Consider the following 27,134-nt stretch of genomic DNA (forward strand, 5'->3'; position numbering starts at 1 on the left):
TGCCTTGGAGGTAGAAATGGCAACCAGACAAGGCTCTAGTCTTCAAGGAGATGACAGTCTGGTAGTAGAAAGTCGTGCCAACACAGACGAGACCAGTACAAGGTGGAAAGGGGCTCATCACAAGAGATCCAGGTAAAGGGAGGAGAAGCTTCCTGCCGGGAGAGACCAGAGTGCTTTGCAGAAGAAAGCCTGGCCTTTTACCCGTTCAGGTGGATTGCCTTGCCTTTAATCGGGTCTCAGCGGGGCTTTGGAAGAGTTTTGTTTGCTAAACACTTGGTGCTCAGGAAAGACTTGGAATGAAGAGACCCTGTGGTTTCTTTCCATCTGCTCTAATTAGCTTAATATAAGGAACTTGGTGCTGATGCCTTTCAACCCCTGTGGATGATTTGGGGCTGGAGTAGAGGGCGGGTATCAGTGCGTGTATTCCTTTCCTGGGGCTGCCGTAACCAATTTCCACCAACTGGGTGGCTTGAAACAGTGGAAGTGTATTCTCTCACTTCTAGAAGCCGGAAGTCCAAAATCCAGGTACCGGCAGGGCTGCTGTCCGTCGGAAGCTCTGAGAGGAGGACCTTCCAGCTTTTAGGTGCCCCGAGTGTTCCTGGCGGCGTCTCCCCAGTCCCAGCCCGTGTTCACATGGTGTTTCCCTCCTCTTGTGTTGGATTAGGACCCTCCCTGATGGAGAATCACCTCGTCTTTTTAATTCTATGACGTATGCAGAGACCCTCTTTCCAAATAAGGCCGCATTCATAAGGTGCCAGGGGTTAAGACGTCAGCATGTCTTTTCAGGGGACAAAGTTCAACCCCTGCGGGGTTGCAAAGAGCGATACGGTGTTTGTTTTTTAACCACCAATCTGTAAATTACTCAGTTGGATCAAATTGCCTCCAGAGTATGTATTTCACGTCACTTGGGCCGACGGTCTGAACTACTGCTGCGTGTGACCTTCTCCACTCGCCTGGGTCTGATGACCATGAACAGGTTCCCAGGCTCAGCTGCACCAGCTGCGTTGTCATCACGTGTTCCTTCTCTGGGTGGCCTCTGAGTGCCACTCGGGGCTGGGAGCACAGGCATGGGTGGCGGGGTGTAGCTGGAGTGTTTTATGACAGCCCAGGACCTCGGAGATGGCCACCCCGACCCCTGTGACACCACCACCGGTGAAGAAGTCGGTGGGCACGTCACCACCGGTGGTCCCGCCACTCCTGCCCACAACCCCTGTGTGCGGGGTGATAACGTGCCTTCAGGGTGGGCTTCCCTGGCCTGTGCTGGTGCGTTCTAGGAGAAGCTCACGAAAAGGGGGGCATTTCCGGTTCTTCTCCAAACGCAGCACCAGGGACTTATCCTCGGGATCCCACACGGAAGGCCATGTTTAATCCACGCTGACAGCTTTCTTCTGACCCAGGGCTGACAGCACCTGCTTCCTGTTCGGGAAAAGGAACCCACTTTATGCCAGTAAAGGACTGTTATGGCCAGGACCTCTCTCCCCACCCCTGCCGTGGCCTCTGATGGCCTGACCCGTGCTAGGTGCCCAGTGAACCGGGAGGCGACCGCGCATGCTGTGTTGTCTGACATCGAACCAAACGGAAAGTGCTAGGAAGCAGCACTCCTGGCATTCAACCATCGCACCTTAATTCAGCAGAGCGCTGGCTTCAGTGGACCGCAGCAAGATCTGGTAGGGAATCCGGGTCGTTATTTACTTCCTCGAAGAGAAAGATGTAGTAGGTTTCTCAGAGATTGGGCACAGAAATCGCGTCTTCCTCACGCCAGGCATGACCCTGCAAAACCAGGCCAAGGAAGAGGGTGGGAGTGCAGTCTCCTGTTCAGAAGTGGAACCTGCTCAGCTGGGGTTTCCACCAGCTCCTCCGAAACCCGCCGCAGCTTTCCCGGCGTGCTCGGGGGTCCAGCTGGCCAGGCAGCGCGGTGGGAGACCGGACAAGGTGGCGAAGGCGGCTGTCGCCCCGCGCACAGGCTCCAGGCCACGGGCAGGGCTGGCGGGGTGGGAGCCGCCCTGTGATGCTGGTGCCCACGCGGGCTGAGATCGGTTTGATTTAGTCAGTTCCCCTGTCTGCTTTCACACAGTGACCTCAGAAGAAGTATTATCCCCAGGAGGGCCTTTGGGGCTGTTCGTTTAAATTATTTCATTTAGATTCACTCTTAACCAAACCTTCAGAGAGCCAGGCGGGTCCCCAGACGGAAGGACCTCGGTGGGGGAGGGCCTTCCTAACGCCACTCCTGGGGGCCACAAGCAGAGCCTCGATGATTAGTTTATGGCCTGGATCATTGTATTTTTATTACACTCATAAAATCTGTGTTTCTCCTATTTTCGTAATGGTCTCACTAGGCTTCTGCACCTTCTCCAGGCACATTAAACTGCTACGCGTTAGGAGGACAGATCAGCGGGTAGGTCTGGAGGCCTGAGGTTTTGAAGGCTGGCTTTGAATTCTCATGTTGTTGGATTTGCACTAAAGAGAAGGAAAGCATGTGGGTTTGAGCGTAATTCACGTTTATGTGGGCTTTTTTGTAAACACTGCAGCAAGTCCCCTTGAATTCCACTATAGATGATACACAAAGAGGGGCCTTAAGAATGTTGACTATTTCTATCCCTTACGTTTAACCCATAGAATCAGCGGTTTTAGCAAAAATGCTCCAAGCACGTAGGCTCACGGCCGCACGTTGAGAGTTTTGTCTGAAAAGAAGCCAAGTTCGAGAGCCTTTGTGTCTTTGCCACGTCTGGTGTTTAAACATGGGTCCGTTTGTTTCTTGTGTCTCGGAGCTGGTTTTGGTGTGGCTGTTATGCATGAGTAAGTCGGTTTGGGGTGCGCTTTCCTTTGGGCAGTATTGCTGTATTTTGGTAGAAGGAAACAAAATGCCGGTGGGGACTCGTGGCTGTAACGCACTTGGGAAGAAGTACTTTCAGGGCTGTTTCCGATAGGATGGCAGCTCCACAAAGCAAACTGTTTGTCTAGTCGCACAAATAATGACAAGTACTGGAAAACGAACACGTCCACTAATTCCTGTTTGTGTCCCACGGAGAAGTGATGTGTCCGAGTCAGGCCAGCCACCCCACTGTGGGACCAGTCACCTGTTTGTCCTGCGTTACAGACCAACACGGGGGGAGTCAGGCAGCTGAATGTACAACTGAGGAGGTTTTACAAGGTGTGGAATGAGTTTACTAGATTCTTTTTTTAATATTCCATGGAACATGCAAATTATGGGGCCAGCATATTCGGAGATGCAAAGGCAGCTGCAGAGTCCGCTGTCTAATGGAAATGAAATAAACTTCCTGTGCATGGAATAGATTTGGACTGTGTCTCTGGGGCACTAACTACGCATGTCATGGGGCTCAGCCACTCACACTGGTCTCTGTCTGTCTGCAGATGGTGTGGGAGAGCGGCTGTGTGGTCATCGTCATGCTGACCCCCCTCTCGGAGAACGGCGTCAGGCAGTGTTACCACTACTGGCCAGACGAGGGCTCCAACCTCTACCACGTCTACGAGGTACTTCCCCGGGTGGCCGCCGTGGGCCGTGGGCTTGGGGGCCATGGGCTGTGGCGGGCACTGGCAGGCCTGCCGTGTGCGGTCGCCAGCCACTGTCCCTTGAAGCCTTGCTGTGCAGTCGGTCCCCATAGGAGGTGTCCACAGGCCCGTGGTCAACAGACACCAAGACCGTCCAGTCATCTATGCCATGGGGACTCTGGCAGAAATGGTTTTCAGTTTTTTAATTTTATGAATCCAAATTTGGACAGAAAGGACCAAAAAATGACCTCACTGGGTGGTCAGTTGAGCCTGGTTCTGGAAAACAGGCCCCTAGTGGGTCCTTTTTCAGAAAGAAGCCTCTGTTGACACTGTCCCTAATTCTTAGCATCCCGCCTGCACCCCAGCCCCTGCTGCTCTCCAGTGGTCTGTGTCCACAGTGCTTGGCCTTTTTATCTGAGGGTCCCCTGCAGGCAAGCTCATTTCTCTTGGATTTTTGCCCACATCAAGAAGGAACTAAGAAAACTTGGGCAGTTAAACCAGTACTGGAGTGTGTCCTTTGACCCTGTTTTGCATGAAAATTACTCAGAATGCCGAAGTCCCACAGCAGGACCCACATTAGAAGCACAGAGGTTCCCCCTAAGCCGGTCGTGGCCTTGGGGTCCCTGCCCTGGGCTTCCAAGCTCAGAGCCCGGCAGCATCTGTGTAAGCCTTTGGTTTCCTCTTTCTACAGCCAGGTGGTACCTCCCTGATGACATGTCAGTGAGAGTGGAACCTCGTGTGGCGTTTGTGCTCAAAAGTATAATTTTTCTCGGGTGATTTTTGTTGAAGGTTTACCTGGCTTAGAAAAGACAGAAATGAATCGTTTGGATTGTAACAGGTTTTTCCAGTAATTTGACTATTATGCCCCAGAGTGACATTTAAAAAACACACAAAAAACAAAAAAAACACCAAGTGATCTTTTGCGTAACCTACGTTGAAATTGGGAAGGTAGGCGGGGCTGCTCTCCAGCATCCCCCGCCCGCCACGTGCCCCGCGGTCCCCACCCCTCTCCACAATGTGGCTCCGCGCTCAGCTGAGCTGGGCCCCCAGCCAATGCCTGTTTCTGCACACACACACCCCCGTCCGCTCTCCCCCCGCCCAGGTGCATCTGGTCTCTGAACACATCTGGTGCGAGGATTTCCTCGTGAGGAGCTTCTATCTGAAGAACCTTCAAACCAACGAGACTCGCACGGTGACGCAGTTCCACTTCCTGAGCTGGTATGACCAGGGAGTGCCTGCCTCCACGAGGTCCCTTCTGGATTTCCGCAGGTAAGACCCACAGCCCGCCGGCGGGGTAGCGTGCTGAGTGCGGACACGGAGAGAAGGGGTTTCCTGGGTCCCAGGGGCCGTTTGCTGTAAGACGTGTCATCTGCTAATACTTGTATGTTATACATCTATTATGTTGTGTATAGGGGAGGGGAGGGGAGATTACGTTAACTCACACGTTGACCGTAAGACGCCTTCTGGCTTCAGAGGTGTTAAGATGTGAGGGCGGAATGGGTATCTTAGAATTGTGGAAACGTGGTCATTGTTTTCGATAAGGTTCTTCAAGTGGTGAAGGACCCTAGGGTGTGAATTTCACAGGCTATTGGTGAAGAGAGCCCAGTTTTCGTTTGGGTGCTCAGCTGGTTAGCTATGGCGATGAGAGCTAGGCCCATCTTCTGAAATGGATGACCTTGGATGAACACCTGGCTGGAGTCCCCACAGTACCGTGTGTCTGTGGTGCGGTTTGGAAGCTGACAGTTTAAAATATCTAGAGAGAAGATGAAGGTGTCGAAGGCCACCCATAACCACGTTCTGAGCTTTCTGGAACCTCCCTTACGTTTAGCTGAGTGGAAACCTAGCAAGTATGGAAAACAGATAAATATTCAAAACAAGGAATTAGAGAATAAAGGCAAAACGCTCTTTAAACCACTTTAATCGCACGTGTTCGTAAAGTGATTTGTATCTGAACAGTCACGGATACGTAACTTGAGGGAGGTTGAAACGGCGTGTTGTCACAAAGATGGGGTTTCGGGTATAACTCTGGATTTCTTGTATTTGTGTTACAGATTCTTACAGAAGGTTGTTTTGATACTATTTCTTTTGCCTTTTAGCCCACTTTGAAAAACAAAACAAATTTCTTTATTTGAATAGCCCTGTGTGTTAAATAGCATGTGAAACAGCTCCAGCAGAGACGCGAGTTTGGCGTCTCGCCTGTCGCCCTGTCCCCCTACCCAGGGAGGCAGAGGGCGCGAGCGGCAGGGGGTCCTGGACGCTCTTGGACAGACCCACTCCATCCCGATTGCCTGACCATCACTTACATTTTCTTAATACGAATTTATCTCTAAAAATCTTACTTAGGGCACATTTCCTGAGATAGACTCTTCAAGAAACAGTCATTACTGGCAAAACGGATGCAGCTACACACACGGCCGTTGCCGTGTCGGTGCTCATCCAGTGTGTCTGTACATATATGCATATGGGCGTGTTTCTAGCTCCGTATCCATATATGGAGTTGGACAATACATAACCCACCCTCTGTGCTTACAGTTCGTCAGGAAGAAAGATCTGATTCCCCAAATTCCATTTCTCCAGAGTCCCAGGAGATAGGGCCCGAGAAGGTTTCGGTAAATACAAAGGAACGCGAACCCCCAGACCCGGTTTTGAGCATCTCGTTAGAGAGAAAACTGTCCTGCCCTCACTAGCGGACAAGGTTGCTCTCATGTACTACCTGGGCCGTGGGTACGATCACATTCTCAGAGCACATCGCGCTCAGACACGGATCGCTGCTCGGTGGTTTTCTGTGTCCAGCAGCCCCACATGTCAGCCATCGGAAGGCGAGCCGGCTTCTGCAGACACTGGTCATTTCAATGCAGCGGGGCAGCTCAGCTCCCTCTGAACAATAGACCCGCGTTCGTTCCCGTTCTGGCCGAGCGCGTTCGTCAGACACCGAGATGTGTAATTAAATATTTCTGGCGCCCAGAGGGAGCACATTTACACTTTAAAGAGAAACAGCTAAGCTAAGAGATAATTCGCATCACATGTGAGGGCTTTGCGGTAGAAGGATCCTCTCGCTCTGCTACTCTCTCACTCCTGGCTGTGTGCAATGACATCCACTAACGCTGCTCACTGTAAAAATGGACAGCCCTTACTTTGCCAGCTAATGAGCGGTGGCCAGTGTCATTTTTGTGATGTTGCAGCTAGTAATATGAGCCCAGTTGCATAGTCACAAAAGTGATCATTGGAAACTGTGACTGTACTGCAGGGACAGAGTGGGAAGCCCCCTTTCTGAGCCTCTAACGACCTCTGACCTTGGCTTGCTGTTGGTTGCATGGCGTTCCTTCTCACTCAGTGACCCATGGGTTGGTTTGTATTACTAATCGTTCTTTCTCGGCGAATGCCTCCTGTTGCAGTCTATACTGATGGTTTGTTCCAGTAAAGTAAAACCAGACAGCTGTGCATTCCTCATCTTCATGAATAATCCGCAGCGCTCTCTCGGGTCGACCAGATGAACGCTTTGGTGGACCGTGTGATGCCTCTGCTTTTCTCCTTGTGATGCTTTATGTGGTAACAGTACAAGTACTGGTTCTGTGTAAATAAAACTCGAAACCATGGCCGCACCTGGATTTCCACTCGCGCCTCCTTGACTGCTGTAGCTGTTGGTAAATAGGTTTAGCACAGGGAGGGGCTGGCACGGGTGTTAAAATCACACTGAAACCTTCTTGGGTCCTGCCGAGGCAGCGGTCACAGCACGCTGGAGAAAAGAACACTTCAAACGCGTCGTACGATAGAGACCAGAATTGCAGTCTGGAGAAGCAAGTCACGGCCAAAGTAGCCAGTAATTTGCTCTCTAGCCACATTTCTTAGCCAGGGAGGTGATTCCTACTGCGTTTGGCCAAAGGGGGCCCGACCGGCCGGCTGTACATGGAGCACGGCTGGTCTGTTGCTTCCTTATGCTGCCCTTTCCTGCAACCAGCACGTTTCAAAGAAGGGCATCTTGTTGTTGTGTTTATTTCTTTTTCAATGTACCTTTTTTGTGCTTGGCCCCATCAGAAAAAATGAGCAAAACCGGGGCATTGGCCGAAAGTTGAGTTTAGCCTTTAGAAACACAGACAGGCCCGGCAGGTGGGAAACATAACAGGGTGTTGGAGGTGCCGAGCTGAGGTGGTTCACACCTGAAAGATTCCGTGACTGAGAAGCGTCCAGGAGAAAGTTCTGTTTGAAGGTGCAAGGCCTGTAAAAGTAAGCCACCCCAGCTCTGGTCTCACGGGCGAGCAAGCTCCGTGCTGCGCACACGCACACACAGCGCGTGCATCACGCCTGGACGCACACGCACGTGCACACGCACACACACGGCCTTCATCGGGCTGGCGGGCTCCCCGCTGCTCACGCTGGAGACAAGTCCTCGGGGCCTGGCATCTATTCTGTCGGAGCTAAAGCTCACCGTTGCCTTGACAACCTGACTGGAGAATGGGAGGTTTTAGAAGGAGCTGGTAGATCTCTTTTCCAATCTCTTCTTCTCAAAGGGCTGAGAACTTTCCAGGAATCCTGGCACAGACGTTCCCTCAACTTAATCACTTCCCCTTTCCTCTCCCTTAAACCCTAACACTGGGGTGTAGGTCAAAAGCAAGGATAGGCTCCAGCAGAAGCAGTGCCGTGGCCACGAGGACGCTGGGCCGCCTGTTGTACCCGGGTTTCTGGGTCCTCACCTCCCAGGCTCCCTGAGGTCCGGGCTTGAAACCTGGCTCTCAGCCGGGGAACAGCCACAGAGCACGTGCCGCTGCCCCGATGGCCCCGGGCGTGGCCGTCTCCGGGCACATCTTACGTGGACCGCACGGCCACCTCCTGCCACTTCCCTGGTGCCGTTCTGGGGGTGGAGTCTCCCTTCAGAAGCGCCTATTCCTTTCACTCCATAGCGGAAGTCGGAAAGCAACAGAGCTCTGACATTTGGGCAATAAATGTCATTTTATGTGGCATTAAAATACCCGCTCAGCTCACCCGTCAGCTACGGCACTCGACTCCCTCCCAGTCCCACACTGTCTCAGGGGTTCATAGCAACAGAACCCGCTGATTGAATTTCCACTTTCAACTATTTCCATGCTGAGCAGACAAGCCTTTGCAGAGAAATGTGACATTTTCCCATTTCCGGCATATGAAGAGAAAGATTTTTCTCTACTGTCATTCTTTTTAAACTTTAACTTCGCGTCTTATATCATAGAAATTCTCAGCACAGTTTAGAGCACACCCCCCTCACACATTTTTCCCTCCAATTAACCAAAATTCTGTCTTTAATTTTCTTTATTTAGAAAGATTTTACTGAGAATTTGGATATAATTTGTAAACATGATTAGTTGTTTCACTGAATTACAAAAACTATCAAGCTTATACAGTGAATTTCCTAGCAGTGCTCTGTAGTGATTTAGGATTTGGTTACAAAATCTTAATCAACGCTTCTTGTTAATTTTCATAAATTCTAACCTAAAATCTGCACAACCGAGTTGTTTGCAACATAATCAGATTTATAAAAATGGAAATATGCGTCTTGGACATAATTGAGGCTTCTCTGTAATTTAGATATCCTTACAAAGCTGACAGATCAGGAAGTGTCTTTAAGATGCTGTCTTGAGACATCCCAGTAATGTTGCATTCCAATGTGACGTCTAGACTGTAAGAAACGTGGAGTGTAAATTGCAAAACTCAAAAATTTAAGTGAAGAATCTAGACATATCACAACAACAACGGAAGTCAAATTAACCAGAGCAAGGGGTGGGGAGTGGGGAGGCTCACACTGATGGATCTGTAGACCTCAGGCCAGAGTTCATACTTGTAAAGGGAAAAAGAAAACTGTGAAAATGTAAGAATTGTTTTCAAAGCTCTGTTTAATAATTGAATATTGAAAAGAAAAATAAACCTTTGAAAATGTGTGCATAATTTTGATCTTCTTTGTCAAAACAGGGTATTGCAAAATGATGTCCAAGAGCCGGTCTGTTTGCTTTGGCGTATGGGCTGTTGGGATGGCTGCTACAGAGTCTGGTACATAATCATAACTTCTGTGTCTCTCTTTATTTCAGAAAAGTAAACAAGTGCTACAGGGGCCGTTCTTGTCCAATAATTGTCCACTGCAGGCAAGTACAACTTTTAACCTGGATTAAGAAGTGTTCACTACCTCAAAAGTAACCACTATTAAATATAGGAACTGAACCTCCTGATTGCTTAATAAGTATATCTAACTGGTACTTCTAAAGGCAACCGAGGAGATAAACTTATTTTGTCTTAAACCCTCCTGGGACCGCTGCGCAAACGCTGTGAGACAGTGTGTGTGGTGTGTGGAGGGCTCTCGGCCCAGCACGCCTCGCAGACATTGGAAACCTGCGCAGATGCTGGGGCCAGTTATGAACAGGACAGACCTGGAGTCAAACGAGTGGCCTTCGGGTGAAAGTTCAGTGGCTCAAGTGTCCTCGAGTGGGTTCCCCCCAACCAAGAAGAAAGATCCACTGGAAGAAAACTCCCTCCGAGGGCGAGCTCTTCCCCGGGCTCCCTACCCACCTCTTCTGGTGAAGAAGTGTGCTCCATTGTCTAGAACTGTCTCGCAGAGTATTCCTTTCTGCCTGGGATCAAAAGGAGTCAGGTCTCCAAAGATCAAACACCAAGTCTGTCCAGTCAGTCAAGAAGTCTGTGCATGCATGTGTCTGAGTGTGTGTGTGTCAGAGTGTGTGTGCCTGTGTGTGCGTCTGTGTGTGTGTGTGTGCACCTGCATGAGTGTGTGTGTATCTGAGTATGTGGGTGTGGAATGAGTGTGCCTGTGTGTCTGTGTGTGCATGCACCTGCATGAGTGTGTGTGTATCTTAGTGTGTGGGTGTGGAATGTGTGTGCACCCGCATGAGTGTGTCTGAGTGTGTGGGTGTCAGAGTGTGTGTGTCTGTGTGTGCGTATCTGTGTGTGCACCTGCATGAGTGTGTGTGTATCTGAGTGTGTGGGTGTGGAATGTGTGTGCCTGTGTGTGTGCACCTGCATGTGTGTGTGTGTGTGTGTGTGTTTCTGTGTCGGTCCATGAGAGAAGACGAGGTGTGCAGAGTGTGGTCTGCACCTCTCGAGGTGTGGATACACCTCGAGAGCTGGATCAGAGCACCTTTAACCCGCCCGTGGAGAACCGTCTCCAGTTCTGAGGCAGCTCTGGGCAGAGCTGTGTGACGTGAGCTGAAGGGAACTGAGGAAACCCTCGGCCACAGGCCGGTCACTTGGGCGTCGGCGACACTGGCATGGCGGCATCCCCACCTCTGGAGCGCAGGTGGGCACAGCGCAATGCGGAATCATTCTCTTTCCAACCGAGGCTTTTTCCACCGTTTGTTTGAGGCCAAACTCAGCGACTCTTTGCTGTGAAAGGATAAGCGGCAGGCTCCCGGGCCGCTGGCCGGCCCACAGGCCCGAGACTGAGAGCACGTTCACACGGCTCCCCAAGTCCTGAAATGGAGACGCTGGTCTTCTCCTTAGGTTGGCTGATTCTGCCAGGAGTAACACCATCCTCTTACTTACATGCTGCCCGTGGGCGTGAGGACAGCCTGCTTGACCTAAGGACCATCTCAGGGCACATGATGCAGGAGGAGCGATGCAGGGCTACTTCCTCCGAGAAGAGGCACCTTCCTTTTCCCTCATTGGCTATTGTCGAGCCACAATTCAGAACGTTCTTACAACTCTCGTCCAGGTGGTGATTATTCCCATTACAGCTGGGGGACGAGGGGGGATGAAGAGAGGCTCCGTTGCAGTGACGGGGGACATGTGCACCCCGCTCCTTAGAGGGACGGACAGACGGCCCCCCGAGGGTGTGGACACACGAGACCTGCACCCGTCCTTCTTCCCCTGCTCACAGCTGGCCTCTTGCAGACACTTTGAATACAAATGCCATCAACTCTGACACTGCTAGGCATTTCTTTATTTCATTTTTTTTCTGACAAAATTTGCTGAATCTTTGACCAAAGAGGGGAGAAAAAAGGAAGAAAGGAACAAATCAACACAGGCACAACAGCTAATCCGCACCACTGTTAGCTCAGGGCTGAAAGCACTCCAGCCTCCCCTCTGCCCCTCCTCTTCCCCCTCCCCCTCCTCCTCCTTCCCCTTCTCTTCCCCTCCCCCTCCCCTCCCCTTCCTCTTCCCCCTCCCCTGCCCTCCCCCTCCCCTCCACTCCCCTCCACTCCCCTCCTCCTCCCCTCCACTCCCCTCCCCCTCCCCGCCACTCCCCTCCCCCGCCACTCCCTTCCCCTCCCCCTCCCCTCCCCTTCCCCTCCCCCTCCCCTTCCCTTCCCCTCCCCCTCCCCTCCCCTTCCCTTCCCTTCCCCTCCCCCTCCCCTCCCCTTCCCTTCCCTTCCCCTCCCCCTCCCCTCCCCTCCCCTTCCCTTCCCTTCCCCTCCCCCTCCCCTCCCCCTCCCCTCCCCCTCCCCTTCCCTCCCCTCCCCCTCCTCTCCCCCTCCCCTCCCTCCCCTCCCCTCCCCCTCCCTCCCCTCCCCTCCCCCTCCCCTCCCCCTCCCCTCCCCTCCCCTTCCCTTCCCTCCCCCTCCCCCTCCCCTCCCCTCCCCTTCCCTCCCCTTCCCCTCCCCTCCCCTTCCCCCTCCCCTCCCCTTCCCCCTCCCCTCCCCTCCCCCTCCCCTCCCCCTCCCCTCCTCCTCCCCCTCCATTCCCATCCTCCTCCCCTCTCCCACCCTGACCCCCCTCACCCCCTTTCTTTCTCTTCCTCTCCAATTCTCCACCCTGCCCTCCTCTCCTCTCATGGGCCCCCCTTGAGCACAGAGGCAAGGTGCCATCGTTGGCATGTGGGGAGTGGGGACAGCGTGGTGCGTGTGTCCTCATCTCTCTCCTTCTATTGACAGTGACGGCGCGGGCAGGAGCGGCACCTACATCCTGATCGACATGGTTCTCAATAAGATGGCCAAAGGTAAGGCTCGGAGCGGGGCTGCTCTGTGCGGCTCAGAGCCGGCTGGGGTTGCCATGGCAACCTCGGTGCAGCAGTCACAGAAATCCTCGGGGAAAATTAGCCTGAGCCGCACCGCAGGAAGGCTGTTTGCGGCAAAGCGCGTCCATTTCTAAGGTTCCTCCTTCGTCACCTCCGCCCAGGGTCGCACACTGGGCTCAGCGCACAGTCGGTGATGCGTGAGTGCTCGCTGAGGACGTCCTGTGTTAACACCAGGAGTGAGGAGAAGGCAGCCCTGATCTTCCAGCGTTTCAGCAGCTCAGAATAGCCTTAAATCCTCCCTGTTATTCAAACTATATCTGCAAAATTCAGAGCCACCTAAAATCTCTTGGAGTGAGTGTCTCTAAAATAGGTCACCTTTGGATGCCCCTTTGTAACATCGTTTTAGCACATGAATCGCTCTCCGTGGTCCTGGGCCTTTCCCTCCTAAAGACAGTGTCCGGGGACTTGGGGTTAGAGTGCTGTGATCTGAGCACAGACCTGGGATGAGTTCATGGCTTGGGTGGAGTTTAACCCATGAGAGTGCAGGGACCAAACGGGGCTGGGGCTCCCCAGGCGTGGTCCACAGGACAAACCCGTGAGGTGTCCCCTTAGAGGCCAGTAGTCAACTGGGAGAAGATTCTCTCAGACCCGCCTCTGGGAGAACCACGCACCCGTCAGCAGGGAGACCCTAACCTGGCCTGAAAAGGCGCTTCCTTGTTCTTGAGCTGCCTGTCAGCCTCCAGGGAACTTGGGCAGGAAACACTGCGATGAGTGACGTCTTACGGTCTCCTTCCCACCTGTGAAAACGTCTTCCTCTCCACATTGACACTCACGCACACACGCACACGTGTGTTCTTAGCTAGGGCACCCACCTTCCAGGACGCCCACCCTTCATCCTGTGCCTGCAGTAAGAGCAGACACTGATTACAGAAATGGATTTCTATACGTTGTCACACCACTGTCAGCAGCTCTGAAATAGGCATCTTTCTTACTCCATTTCTCCTGGTTAAAAGAAAAACAGAACACATCTTTAGCCCAAGGATATCGACGTGTGAGGATAAAATAAGAGCCATTGTGTTACACACGAGGACTAGAGAGCTTGAGCGTTTCCAGCCCTACAGCTGGTAAGCATGTGACCAGCCGGGACCCAGGACTGGCCCCCTTGTGCCGCAGGCTCCCTGCCGGCTCCGGGGCGGGGAGGCGGGGGTGCGGGACGGTGGGCCGGGCTCACACCACCAGAGACCGTATTTCATGCCCTGAAGTAGCTCTGAGCTGTGATGTGCAAACAAAGAAACAACGAAGCAAATGCAAATGCTCTGACGGTGCTTTTTAATAACATGTTTTGGCCTTAGATCCAAAAAGCTAACTTTTTTGGCGGAAAGGTCATTTGTTCCCCGTCCAGTAATGCCTCTGTGTCCCATCGACTGTATCTGTCTCTTCATTTGCAAACGCGCCGTCACTCCGAGCCGGCAGCCCACAGCGGAATTCCTGCTTCTCCCCCATCCTGCTCCCCTGTCTGCTGTCACATGTAGCGTTTCCCCGTCTATCAAACCAAATGCCTTCCGAGAATGCAGATCCCCTTGCGTGTTTGAGGTGCCGCCTTTGTGTGTAAGCAAGTGACACAGGAACCCACTGCGTATACACCGTGTGGCATGGCGCCCGGCTCGTCCCAAGGACAGGCGCCCCAGCGGTACCGGTACCGGGGCGGGGGGAATACCCGGGTGTCCACGCAGCAGGTGTGAGGGCACCTGGAGCAGGACAGTGCCGCAGCCCCGGGGGCGGGGCCGACTCCATCCCGGCTGCCCCCCGCCCCGCCTGCCCCTGGGCCCGAGGTGCCTGCCCCGTCCTGTCAAATCCCACTTGAGGCTCGGCTGCGGCAACAGTGTGAGCCCAGCCATGTGGAACTGACCCGGGAGGGGGGTCTCCAGGCTCTTTCAGAGATTGGTCACCCCTCATTCTGCCCCTGACCTGCTCCCCTCTGCCCGGGGGCCCGCGCTGTGAAATCCCCTGACCCGGGGCCCAGGCTGCAGTCTCGGGCCAGATCAAAGGGCAGGGCGGCCCCTCGGCCTGCGAGGTGGGCCTTTCCCAGGCCGCCCCGGCGAGCGGCCGCCGGGGTTTTGTTCTGGGCCGGGCTCGCGGGGCCGGGCGGCCAGGGCCACCTTTGTCTGGCCTGAGAAGCCGGAGGCCCGTGCTGCCGGCCCGCGTTCATCAAATGATCAAAGGCTCTGGGCCTGGACACGAAGCCTTTCTTCCTGTTCCCTTTTTCTTAAAGGAATGAATTGCAGGAGGACCGAAGCATGCCTCTCCCAAGCTGTCCTGCAGCCCGGCGCCTGCGTCGGCCCTGGGCTCTGAGGCTGGCCGGGGACACTCGGGCAGCCCAGCCAGCCACAGCCTGGAGCCTGGGCCGGGCACACGGGCTTCGGGGAGTAAAGCCTTTGATGCAGCAGGAATCGTAAGGGGCTTTCGGCACCGTCTGGTCTGTCAGCGAGCAGACAGGATGCGGCTGGAAGTCTGAGTTGGGGGGCTGGTTCTCTGCCCGGGTTTGTGGCGGGAAAGTCAGGGGTCAACCTGTAAAATTTTTCCACACGTTTCTCCCGTGGCTGCGAACACGCGTCTAACTCGGGCTAATATTTTGGGTCAGAATCAGGGTTCGGTAGCGTTCCTCTCTCACCTAGGGACTGAGCTCAGACGTAGCAATGTTGGTTTTGCAGCCGAGATATTCTCCAAGCTTGTGCCTCTTACGTTTTTGTCCGTGACCTCTCTTTGCCCAGGGTCACCACAATTTTTCAAACAACAAATGGAGAGCACCAGGAGGATGGTGGGGCTTCCCGAGGACCACGTGTGCTGGGTCACCTGGAGGTGGCCTCACGGGCTGTCCCTCACCGGGGGCCACGGAGGAAGCCCCACCTCTGGGAAGCTGGCCGTGCCGCCCTGAGCCTCCCGGCTGCTGGGGTGTCCGCAGGCCTGGACTGTCCTGGGGGCCTGTTCCTGTCGTTTGGCAGGAACTGCAGCAGGACTGGGATTTCATGGTGTGACGTGGGGTGCCGGCCCGAGTCGGCAGGTGCGCCTGGAGACGCCTCTTAAGCTTGCATCGGCCGCGAGTTCGTCCTAAGCGGTCTCAGCACGGAGTGTGAAGGGATGTGCAGCGCCCGCGTGGCCGTCTGTCCAGCTCCCGGTCTCCATCCTCAGGAAGCTCGTCTTCCTTACTATGTCCCTGTCACGTGGTGGCGTCAGTAAGCATCTCCTCATGCACAATCTCCATCGTGCCTCCTGTGTCTGTGACTCTGACAGCTCTTGGGACCTCACATGAGTGGAATCAGACAGTGTGTGCCCTTCTGTGCCTCGCTTATGTCACTGAGCATCACGTCCTCAAGGTGCACCGGGTTGGAGCCAGTGGCAGGATTTCCTTCCTGCTGAGGCTGAATGACGTTCCGTTGCAGGGGTGGGGACCACGGGTAGCTTATCCGTCATCCATCTGTAGACACTCGGGTCGCTTCCACCTTTCAGCTGTTGAATTAATGCTGCTACGATCGTGGGTGTGCAAACATCTCTTTGAGCTTCTGCTTTCAGTTCTTTGGGGTTATACACCCCGTGTGGAATTGCTGGATCGCATGGCAGTTTTATTTCTAATTTCTTGAGGACCCTCCGTACTGTTTTCCACGGCAGCTGCACCATTTTCCATTCCCACCAACAGTGCATAAGGAAGGGCTCCAGTTCCCACACCCCCTTCAACACTTGTGTCATTTTCTGGGGTTTTGATAGTAGCCATCCTCATGGCTGGGAAGCAGCATCTCGCTGTGGGTTTGCTTTGCATTTTCCTAAGGACTAGAGATGTTGAGCACCTTTTCATGTGTGTGTCAACCATTTGGACATTTTCTTTGGAGAAGTGTCTATTCAAGTTCCTTGCCCATTTTTTAATTGGGCTGTTTGGTTTTTTGTCATTGAGGTGTAGGAGTTCTTTATATATTGTGAATATTAAACCCTTATCAGATGTGTGATTTGCAAATATTTTCTCCCATTCTGGGAGAAGTAACACTTCGTGGCTCGTTGAACTTTTAAAATCCAGCACTCCCCCAGAGCTGCACTGTTCAGGGCATTAGCCATCAGCCACGTGTGGCAACTTACATGATAAGATTGAAACGCTGACCACATGCCAGGCGCCCCAATACACAGGTGCCCGGGGGCTGCCAAACAGGCGGTGCAGACGGAAAACGCGCCCGTAACGGGAAGTCCCGTTGGGTGGCCGTGCTCCAGGGAGCAGAGCTGAAGGTGGTCGTCCACGTGTGTCCGGTCCTCCATCTCTTCTGTCTCTCGGCCCTGCTCCCTCCGTCCCTTCCTCTGTGGCCTTGGACTGGCCTCCCCGCTCGCTCCTGTGCCCGTCTCTTCTGCACATAGCGGTCAGCAGGATGTTAAAGAGAGAGATCTCGGGAGGCCCCACGTGTTCGTAGCCCCTCTCTCTGGGCCACACCGGCTCCTTCCTGCAGAACCCAGGACCCGGCCCTGGTCTGCGGGGGACGTGCCCCCCACTCCCTTTCCCCACTCCTGGACCCTGCTGTCCCCCCCGGCCACCATCGCGGTATTGTTCCCCCTTTTGGCAAATACGGGCTGAACCACAGAAGTGTGTTCCAGCCTAGTACTTACTGAGCACCCAGAATACATGGTGAGCAAGGGAACGATCTGCCCTCCTGGGCTTTACACTCCATGCGGAGAAGCAGGTGGGGGCTGCAGCTGTGACTTGGGGCCCCAGGATGCAGGGGCAGTGGCAGGGTCGCTTCGCCCCACGCCTGTCACAGAGCCCCGTACGCGTCTGTAGCCCGTTCCTCACAGCCCCAAGGGGCCCTGAGGGCTCATTTATTCCGACACTTGGTTGCAAACTGAGGAAGCAGATCCCCAGAGGTTTGGTGACGTGCCGGAAAGCAACCAGCTGGCCAGCCTGATGCGGAGCCTGGTCTTTCTGCAAATGGCAGAGCCCAAGAGCTTAGGGGGCGGCACTGCAGAGGCACGGCCAGGCTGCGCAGTCCGGGGACAGGGGCGGAGCAGAAACTCCGCCAGGGAGGGGAGACAGAGGTCAGACCACGGGGACCTGGAACTACAGGCTCGCTGACCGGATCCATCTGGAGCCGCTGGGGAAGGAGGACGTGCAGTGGGTCCCAGCAGGATCGACTTGGTGCCGCTGGATTCAAGGGCTGGAGCGGGCAGGACCCCAGGGGTCTATGTGCACAGGGGTCTGCACAAAGGGCCGAGCCCGCCCCTGGCCATGACCGTGCACGTGGACGGCGCTTCTACAGACAAGACTAACTGGGAGAAGCAGGCTGCACAGAGCAAGGCACGTCGAGGGGGGAACGTCTTGTTTTTATGTCTGTGGCTGAAACATGAAGGCCCAGCAGAGAATGAATTCTACGGACCAGTCTGCCTCCAGCGTGGCTTCCAGGTGGTGACGCCTCGTCTTCAGCGCATGCAGGTTTCAGGCTGAAAAAAGTGTCCAGAACAGGGTGGGGTGGGGAGGCCTTTCCTTTACCTGGAGAAATTGTGTCCCATGAGGTGACGGGTGGATATTTCCTCCCTGGTCTGTTCATCTGGCCAGTTGGAGCTGAGGCTCGGGTGGGGACAGGGGTCCCGGGAGCAGTATCGCTGGGGGTGTGACCCAGGCCCGGTGACACAATAGATGAGGGACTAATAGGCGAGACACGAGACAAAATGGGACAGTTGTTCCTGGAAAACATCCTAAGCCCGTCTTATCCGGGTCCTCTCGTGAACCACAGTGCAGCCCGTAATCGCACACTTTGCCTCCTAAATGGTCTCTATCCTGTGGCTCATTCCTGGGCAGGTAAAGCTGACGGTTCTGTGCTCTCTGACCTGCTGATGGGCGGACAGGGGCCCCGTGGACTTTGGCACCGCAGGGGGCACTCCTGGCCGGTGTGGAACCCCCTGCATCTCATGGGTCAGATCTGCTCACGTGGCTTCTCCTCCCTCCTGAGTCACCCGTGGACACGGTCCCACGCGGCCGATGAGAAGCCGGGAGACCTGGCTGGACCCCACCCGACGCCGGTCCAGGGCCGTCCCTCCCATGCGCGCTTCCTTTGCCCGGAAGAGCGACAGCCAGCTTGTCGCCCAGGTTTTCCTCTCTCTGGTCCCCAAACCCAGACTGGCCCCCCACCCCGTCCCCGTGAGCATCGCCACCGTCCGTCCTGCTGGCCCCTGGCCCCTGGCTGGCCATGTTTGGCAGGGTCGCCACGGCTTGGAGGCCACAAGAGTCCTTCAGCATTGCTGGCTGCCCGCCGCCCCAGAGTCTCCCTACCCCGGAGGCCCCGGAGGCCCAGCAAAGCTGCCCTGGCCCCTCTCAGCAGCAGCTCGCGGCTCCTCCCCAGACAGTGAGGGTCCATCCCCTCTCCTGCCAAAGACCCCTCGTCCCTCCCTGGTGGCAGGAGGTCCCCGCGCACAGCAACCCCGGTCGTGGGGCAGCGACGGCTCAAACACTGTGAAGTAGGACCCTGAGGCCTGTGCCCTGGCTGAGCGGCCGCGCTCTGCGGGTGGGCAGTGGCGTTGAGGACCACGCCTCTGTCACTTTGCATTTGTGACCCTCCCGAAAACTCCTGCCACAGTCGCGTGAACTTGTGTTAGAGCGTCTGGGACAAGTGCTGACCGTCTGTGTCGTCCTTATGACCTCGTGGTGCCCGATGAGCCCTCCCCGGACCCTGCCTCTCCTTTCCTGGGCGGAGGCGGTGCGAGGAATCCAAGGACCGTGGTCCCCGTGCTGCCGTCAGCTGGGTAACTAAGTAGCCCCGTCCCGGCCAGGCCACGGGGCCGGCCGCACCCTCAGTTTCTGAACCAGACGTAGACTCGGGGGCCGAGGTGGGAGGAGGGGCACCGAGAGCCTTCGATGGGGGTTTTGTGAGTGGCTGAGAGCCCAGCTCCCCTGGAGCACTTGGCCTCGGCTCAAGGGTAACAAGGGCCCAGCCCCTCGGGGCGGCCATCGGTCCCACGAGGCCCGGCCGCCTGCCCGCCCTCCTGCCCCTGTGCTCTGATCATATGGGGGCTCAGGAGTGTGTCTGTGGCCCCAAGTGCAAGACCCTGGGCGGCACGGGAGGGCCGCCTCAGAGCCCCCCTGCTCCCCTGAGACTCCCGTGTCACTGTGGGCTCCCAGCCTCTTCCCTACAGCCACGGACATCACCCGGATGACCCACCCCTCGTCCCCTTCGTAACTCTGACCCGTCCACTGAGGACCTGAGTGTGTCCTGGGGCTTGTGCGTCCTACGTGGTTCCTTGTCACGTGGGTGGAACCGGGAGGTAGTGAGGTCCCCGCCATCAGCTTCCCATGCACGCGCTGTGTCCACGACGCCTGCCTTCCCGGGGCGGGTGGTGATCTGAACGGCGTGCTCGTGGCCGTCACGTCCATCTCTTCTTACAAGTTTAATGGTCGCCCCTTCCTGACGCCCTCTTTTTTTTTTTTTGACGCCCTCTTTCTTAACCGCTGTGCACTCGCATGCACTTGGGTGCCGGGTGGTTCTCAGCGTCGATGCTGCCGGTACCTGCGCAGCGTCATAGGTGCTCTGGCGCCTCGTTGAACATCGCAGGATGCGTCACACAATTCCGACGCCGCCTGGTGCGTGCGTGATGGCACCTTTACAGGCGATACACCCAGTCCTGCTTTTGTTTCCTTGTATTTTTTTAGAAAGATCTGGAGGCATCCTAGCTTCTCCTGAAAAATGATTTCGAATTTGTTTTTAAAAACATGAAAAATACCTAGTTTGTTTGGGTTCTAAGGTACTTGATTTTCAAGTGGATATGATGCCAGTTTGTCTCCTTTGATCCCAGGGGAACCTTGTGAAAGGGAGATGATCATTAAGCTAGGAAGGCAGCAAAGTCTTCCTTTTAATTTTGATGAATCTTCAATCGATTCAGAGCATCCAGAAACATGAAGTAGAAACTGCTCGACACGGGAGACCCAGGACAGAGTGTGCGCGCGCACCGTGGGGGAGTGTGTGGGAACGCGCCCACGTGTGTGCACAGTGGGAGGCCAGGGTCTGGAGGCGCACCTGCACCCAGAGACACCCAGAGGCGGGAGGAGGGCCGCCCTCCGGCTGTGGTGCTCCCTGACTCGCGGCGCCGGGGGTCAAGGCTCGGTCATCCTGCTGACCCAGAGGGAGCCCCAGCTGTGACATCCAGCCCTGCCGGTTGCAGGGCTGAGGCCTCGCGCTGTCCCTGCCCACCCCTGCTCAGCCCTTCCTTCCCAAACGGAGCTCGGCCGAAGACCACAGACTCTCGGGACCCAGCTCGGCGCCCAGACAGCTCTGGCTTCGTCCTGGGACACAGGCAGTGCCCCTTGCAGGCTCACGACCGTCACCGCTCTTCCTTCGCCCCTTTAGGTGTGTTTAGCAAGGAGCAGAGCTTTCCTCAGTTCTCCCAGAGGGTGGAATTGAGACAATTTCCTCCTGCAAAATAAAGGCCTCTCTCTCTCGTGCGCTTGACGCATGAGGGCTTTTTTTAACAAGAAAAAAGGATACATTGCGTCCCTGCGGTTTGCAAGACCTTCTGGTAAAAACTCTGCAACAAAATGTATTTCTGTTTATTACGTGACGTTGCTGAGGACGCTGTGGCCGCAGAGGACGGGGAGAGACAAGGGCGCCCCGTGCACTAGCCAGCAGTCACCGGGGGAGTCAGAGCAAGCCTTGTAGGAGGTGCCAGGGGCCCGTTCGCTTGGCTTTCTTTCACTCTGAATTGGCTCTCGCATCCTAAGAAACTGTTTTAATATTGTGCTAATACTAAGTTCTTTCAGTGTTTCTTGTTTGATGACGAATACTTTTTATCTAAAGCTTAAAAACCCCTGTTGTCTTAAAAATGTATTTAACCAATAATGTGAACTTTGGCGCCAATGCCCCCCACCGCACCGAGCACACTGGGAAGCCGCAGCGGCAGCCCTTCCTGTGTGTTGGCCGGTGCTCAGGGTGGCGCCGGGCCAGTGTCTCTCAGGACCCCGCCGGCCACTCCGGCCTCGAGTCTGCAGCGCACCTGCTGGGTCACTGGTGCCGGGAAAGGTGGATCAGACTGACTCACAGGCGCCCTGTGCGGTGCTGGGCCCAAGTGCTCAGGCTGCCTCTGTCTATGCTGTACATTCATGGAATCAGCTTCGACCGACCGCAGGATGACTTAAATAAGCACATACGTTCCTCTCGTATCCAAATAGCTTCTCCAGTAGAAAATGCCAGAAACCTCTCCCTGAAATCACACCCCGTCTTCTGTCCGGGTTTTATTTGCATCTGTTATAAGTAATTCCTCAACTAGTCACATGCTTTTCAACCTGAGCACCGCACCTCATGTGTCTGTTCGCCTGGACCTTGACACGCGATCAGCAAAATGGGATTTGTAGAGAGCATTCCATTTTAAAAGCACTAGAGGGAGCTTCCTAGCTATTGGGGGATTTAAATAAATCCTTTTACCTTCAGTAAAGCCTGTTATAAGGTGAAGAGGACGCACCCCCCTCCCTGCAGCCCCAAGGCTCTGGTTTACAAACGCAGACTGTGTGTCTCGTGCACCTCAGGGTTACCAGGATTGCCGGGGTCACCGAACAGGATGCAGGGCCGTGCCTCCCGCCCCTCATAGAAGATCCTGCGTGTGTGTTCTGTTAAAACTTCTCTCTCCACACACACTTCAGATGACTAACTCTCCTCCATCCTAACACGCGGGGAGACAGCAGCCGTCCACGTCGGACACTGATTCTACCTGATGAATCCATTCCTTCTCTATTTGCAGCGCCGTACGGTTTCATAAGCTTCAATTTGATTCCCTCCACTGTTGAGCCTTGGCTTCAGGCTAAGCGTGATCTGAGACGTGGTCCCCGGGCGTTTCGCGTTCCCCAGACCCTGTCTAGGGAAAACCTAAGTAGGCCTTCTCCTTCCTCTGTCAGCGGTCGTCCGAAGGAGAGTGCAGTGAAGAGAGAGGTTTCGTCCGTAGCACCTGATCAGAGCGTCACCCGGTGGCCCTGCAGTCTCCCCACGGAGCTGCCTTCAGAGGGGACCTGCACGTGGCCCCAGGCAGAGCCCTGCAGAGTCGCTCCAGGGTGACGGAGGAGGGACGGGGGGTTCGGGACGTCATGCTGGTTCTCTTGTTCAGACTAGCCCTTCGGAGGAAAAGGGCTGTTGAAAGAGTCTTTCAAACGAGTTTCAAGGACTAAAGACGCTGCCCTGAGCAACCTTAAAAAGTGGGGGGTTAAGTCTGGACCCCTCAGATTTTGTTTTTAAAGGACTAGGATCGTCTCTGAGCTGATGAATCAACCTCCACTCCACACCTCGTTCTCCTGGCGTCCACGGGACGGGAGGACAGAGCTGCCCAGAGATAGCACTTCTCCCAGAAGGCTCTGCTCACAGAATCCGCGGGGTCACATTCACTGAGCAGCTGATACGTCCTGTGCATCGCGCGGTCACCACGCGCTGCCTCGCGGCTCCCCGCGAGGCCCCTCGCTGCTCTGCTCCCGCTGGAGCTTCGCGCCCGCCCCGGACGCGCCCAGGTGGAGTTTTCTGTGTCCTGCCCACAGTCGGGCCTTTTCACGCTTGGAATTAAACTGCAGCAGCAGCAGCTCCGTGCTGCGTCCAGAGGGGCCACCCTGACCCGGCAGCTGGGTGTTTCTGGGGGGACGAGAACTCAGGTCTCGGGTGGGACACCCCCTCCCTTGCTCGCTCTCCACGTAGGACTTCACTTTCTTAAGGCAAACCTGTGGTTTGAAGAAGCCCATTTCCGTGTTCCTTTGGGGAGATGAGGAGGCAGGTTCCTGGCGCAGGGGCTCCTCGGGGGGCCGCTGCACACGTGGCCGGGGGACCCCCCCGTAGCTCCTCTTTCACCCACTGTTTCAGGCTGTTCTGGGCTCACAGGTCCCCCCCAAACAAGACTGTACATCTTGTGACCTTGTCAGCTTTCGAAAACTTCTGACACCTTCAGAGGAGCCTTCAGGCAAACAGAAGGAGACCCTGTCTTCCACCTGGACGAGTTTCTCGGCGGATCCCCCAGAAAGAAAGACTTCCTAGAAAGACTTTGACTTAAGAGTCGGGGGGGCTTGGGGTGTTCCCATACCCGACGGAGGGCGTTCATTGTCTGGAAGGATGGCCAGCTTAGATGTGATGAGCTCATGCCACACTGTCCCCACACCTCGAGGCACTCGGACTGGCCACCGTGCTGGCCGAGGGGGGTCAGCCCGGATCCTGGCCTCCCGGTCTCAGCGACTTACTGCCGGATTCCCAATACTCGTGGCAGTTTCCCTGATGCGAGCACAGCACCTGGTTGGAATGTGTTTCCTCCCAGCCGTCCCCACCTTCCCTCCAGCCGCCAGCCCCTCCCACTTCAGGCACCCTCTCCCTGAGACAGTGTGCGGTCCCCCCACCTTCCCTCCCACCCTCATCCGTGTCCCCAGCGGCATCTCCCTGCCACTCGGAAAAAGGCTCTGGCGGCTCAGCTGTCACCCACGTGGGCCTCAGGCCTCCAGGATGAACCAGGGCACTAAGGCTGCCGCGGCCTTGGACGTTTTCAGGCGCGCCTCCCAGCTCCCGGCCAAGGGCAGGGCTGTGCACACGCAGGTGTGATGGAAGTGGGAGACCAGAGCCGTCCTGGTGGCCACCAGCCCGGTCTCGCTTCCACATCTGGGTCCGATGAGCATGGCTACCTGCTCTGCGTGACCGGGACGAGCCTCAGTTTCCCCTGAACAGGGAGTGGTGACAGTTCTGACACCATGAGACAAAATGCTGCACGTGACATGCGCTTACTGGGGGTTGGTGGGGGGTCCCGGCTGACTTCAGAGGTGCGCCCCGCCCAAGCCCCCAGCATTTGACAGGATTGCACAGCAGACGTGAGATGCTCCCCTCGAACCGTAAGAAGCTCGCGAGCTCGGGACCCGGTCTCGTTTGTTGTCCAGCTACCAAAGGACCTAGCGAGATGCAAAAACAAGAACATACGCGGAATCCGTAAGGTTACATTTTTAAACTCAAATAGTAGTATTTCTGTGGCACCCAAGTCACCTGGTGTCAGGTGGGTGCGTCTGTAGGAGGGGATCTAGGCCACACGACTAACCCGTGAGCACGTGGGGCGTCCTGACCTTTTCTTAACATTTGGAACACACTTCTAACAGGCAGGGAACTCTGCCTTTAGAAGCCAACATTTAGATGTATAAGATTAGTTCTCTGAATAAAAATCCTATGCAATAGAAATTAAAGTTTATATGCTACTTCCTATGACTTAAAACATTGTCGGGGGGACTTCCCTGATGGTCCAGTGGTTAAGACTTCGCCTTCCAATGCAGGAGGTGCGGGTTCGATCCCTGGTCAGGGAATTAAGATCCCACATGCCTCGCGGCCAAAAAACCGAAACATAAAATGGAAGCAATATTGTAACAAATTCAATAAAGACTTTAAAAGTGGTTCACATCAAAAGTATCTTTAAAAAAAAATTCGTGGGCGTTCCCTGGTGGCCTAGTGGTTAGGATTCCGGGCCTTCACAGCTGTGGCCCGGGTTCAATCCCTGGTCGGGGAACTGAGATCCCGCAAGCTGTGCAGCACAGCCAAAAAAAAATAAAAGTCTTAAAATGCCACCAAAAAAAAAAAATCAAGAAAGCCTTAGTCGCTCCTGGCGACAGCTTGCTGTGGGTATCTATATGGGCATCTGATAACATTTTTCAGCCCAGCCTTCTTGAATCAATGCTAATGAAAGCCGCCTTGCCCTGTTTTCTTGTGTGAACCCTGAAACTGCCTGCCAGCCGGGCAGCTGAGGGATGACTGTCGTTGTCATTTGGCCGCTGGGCCCTGAGGGACCCGGCAGCAGGCGAGGGACGCAGAGCGCGGGTTGTCTTGTGCCTGGGCTCAGCCCCGTTTGTGTTTGTTGCAGGCGCTAAAGAGATCGACATCGCCGCGACGCTGGAGCACTTGAGGGACCAGAGGCCACGCATGGTTCAGACAAAGGTACTGTCGGCCAGTCCTCGGGGCTGCCAGGGCTTTGCGGGGGTGGGTCTTTGTGTGGAGGTTTTCTCGAGAGGAGCGAGGGTCAGGCCGGCTGGCCTCCCCCCAGGCCAGGGCTGCACGGGGCAGGACGCGGGCAGCGCCTCCCTGCAGGGCCGAGGGCAGCTCCGGCAGCAGCCACACATTTCAGCCTGAGCAGGTGCAGTCGGACCTCAGGCCCTGGGAACTCTCCATGTGCCAGGTTTGGGGAGGGAGGGAGAACGTTGCAGTTTTATAGTCAGAGGTCAGTGATAAACGCCGGCACCCCTGCGTGGAATGTTCTGCGTTCATGCCACGTTCTGCCCACCTCCCGTATTTCCAGCTCCCACAGCTGCAGCTCTGCCGTGCGGTCATCAGGACAGTGGTCACCAGAACGTCCCCAGGTGCTGCTGGGTCCCTGAGCACCCTGAGTAGCTCGTGTGCATACTTATTAAAAAGGCCAAGTCTGCAGCAAAAGAGCAAAGACAAAAGATTCCTGGTTGGCCTGGGGTTAACCAGAGCTAGAAACAGGTCACTGTGATGACCCATTCTCTCAGCACTCCAGACATATCTGTGTCCAGCCACAAACACTCCCACACACCCTGCAGCCGTAAAATAGAAAATCTTCTTCTCAGTGTGGAGTCCCGACCCTCCGCTGCCGTTAGCGCCTCCACCAAAGGCCACAAATCGTGCAAGATGCCCTTGCAAAACCGCTGCTCTGTACTTGAGGAGACTTCAAGCTACCGTAAGCTCTCCTGTGAGATCAAGCTGGGCTGGGCTTTGGTGCCTGGTGGTGACGATTCTGGGGCCCCAGTCATCCCGCCTCGGGGCCTCACTGTCCCCCACAAAGGGCAAGCAGTTCTACGCCGTCCCTCCCTCGCTGTCACTGTGCGAAATCAAGCAGGACAGTGCAGTGTCTGAGCCTGAGGGAGAGAGAACAGTAAGTGCCGCCCACTCCGTTGAGGAGGGAGAAGCCAGGAGCCTGGTGAGTCCAGCGAGCACGCTGTGACCTTGGAGATCACTGCAAGGGCCCTTTGGCTGGTTCCGCGTTGTCGAAGCCCCAAGCACTGAGGCAAAACCAGCTTATTCTCCTGTAGAATCAGAAACCTCTTCTGAGTGGGACCAGAGGAAACACTCCGTGGTCAGGATCTCTGCCCAGCCCTGCCCTGTCCAGCTGGCGATCACAGCTGCCCTGATCTCTTCCCGCGTCTGGGCTGGGGCGGGGGGAAGTGGTTTGACGACACCAGCACCGACGGGCCCTCTGTCCCTCCGCTTTATTTCGGGCCCTAGAACGTGCAGCATTGTCACCAGACCCTCCTGTGAGAGTCACTGCACACTGCATGTTTTCTTAGACGTTTTGAGATCTGAAGTTATTTCAGGCCTGCAAACACTTGCAGAAAAAATACAAGTAATTCCCGTGTGCCCTTCACCAGCTTCCCACGGTTACGCTTCGTAACCGCGGGGAACAAGCGAGGCCAGGAAGCCGGCACGGATCCGATGCCGCTGACTCACGTACGGCCCGCGTCAGATCTCCCAGGGGCCTTTCTCTGGAGCAGGGTCCCTTCCAGGAGCAGGCACACGGTGCGCTCACTGGTCACGTCCCCCTCGCCGCCTCTGGTGGACGGCACCGTGGCCTTGAGGACCGGCCAGGTCTGGTTGTGCTTCTTGGACTGTCTCTGGCTGGGGTGTGTCTGGTGGTCCCGTGATGGGGTCCGGGTGTGCGTCTTGACAGGAGCGTACCGGAG

General features: G+C 55.5%; 1 protein-coding gene across 1 annotated transcript in view; it reads left to right on the forward strand.

The window, feature by feature from the left end:
* Positions 1-27,134, forward strand: part of PTPRN2 (protein tyrosine phosphatase receptor type N2) — a gene marked incomplete at its 5' end in the record, with an annotated part of 671,781 nt that overhangs the window by 638,199 nt on the left and 6,448 nt on the right. The window contains 5 exons of the mRNA XM_082661426.1: positions 3,373-3,492; positions 4,613-4,779; positions 9,564-9,617; positions 12,354-12,418; positions 25,301-25,374. Coding sequence (XP_082517552.1) covers positions 3,373-3,492; positions 4,613-4,779; positions 9,564-9,617; positions 12,354-12,418; positions 25,301-25,374 — 480 coding nt within the window. The remainder of the gene's footprint in view (positions 1-3,372; positions 3,493-4,612; positions 4,780-9,563; positions 9,618-12,353; positions 12,419-25,300; positions 25,375-27,134) is intronic.

Source organism: Grampus griseus (assembly GCF_964374135.1).
Source record: "Grampus griseus genome assembly, chromosome: 9".
Lineage (NCBI taxonomy): Eukaryota > Metazoa > Chordata > Mammalia > Artiodactyla > Delphinidae > Grampus > Grampus griseus.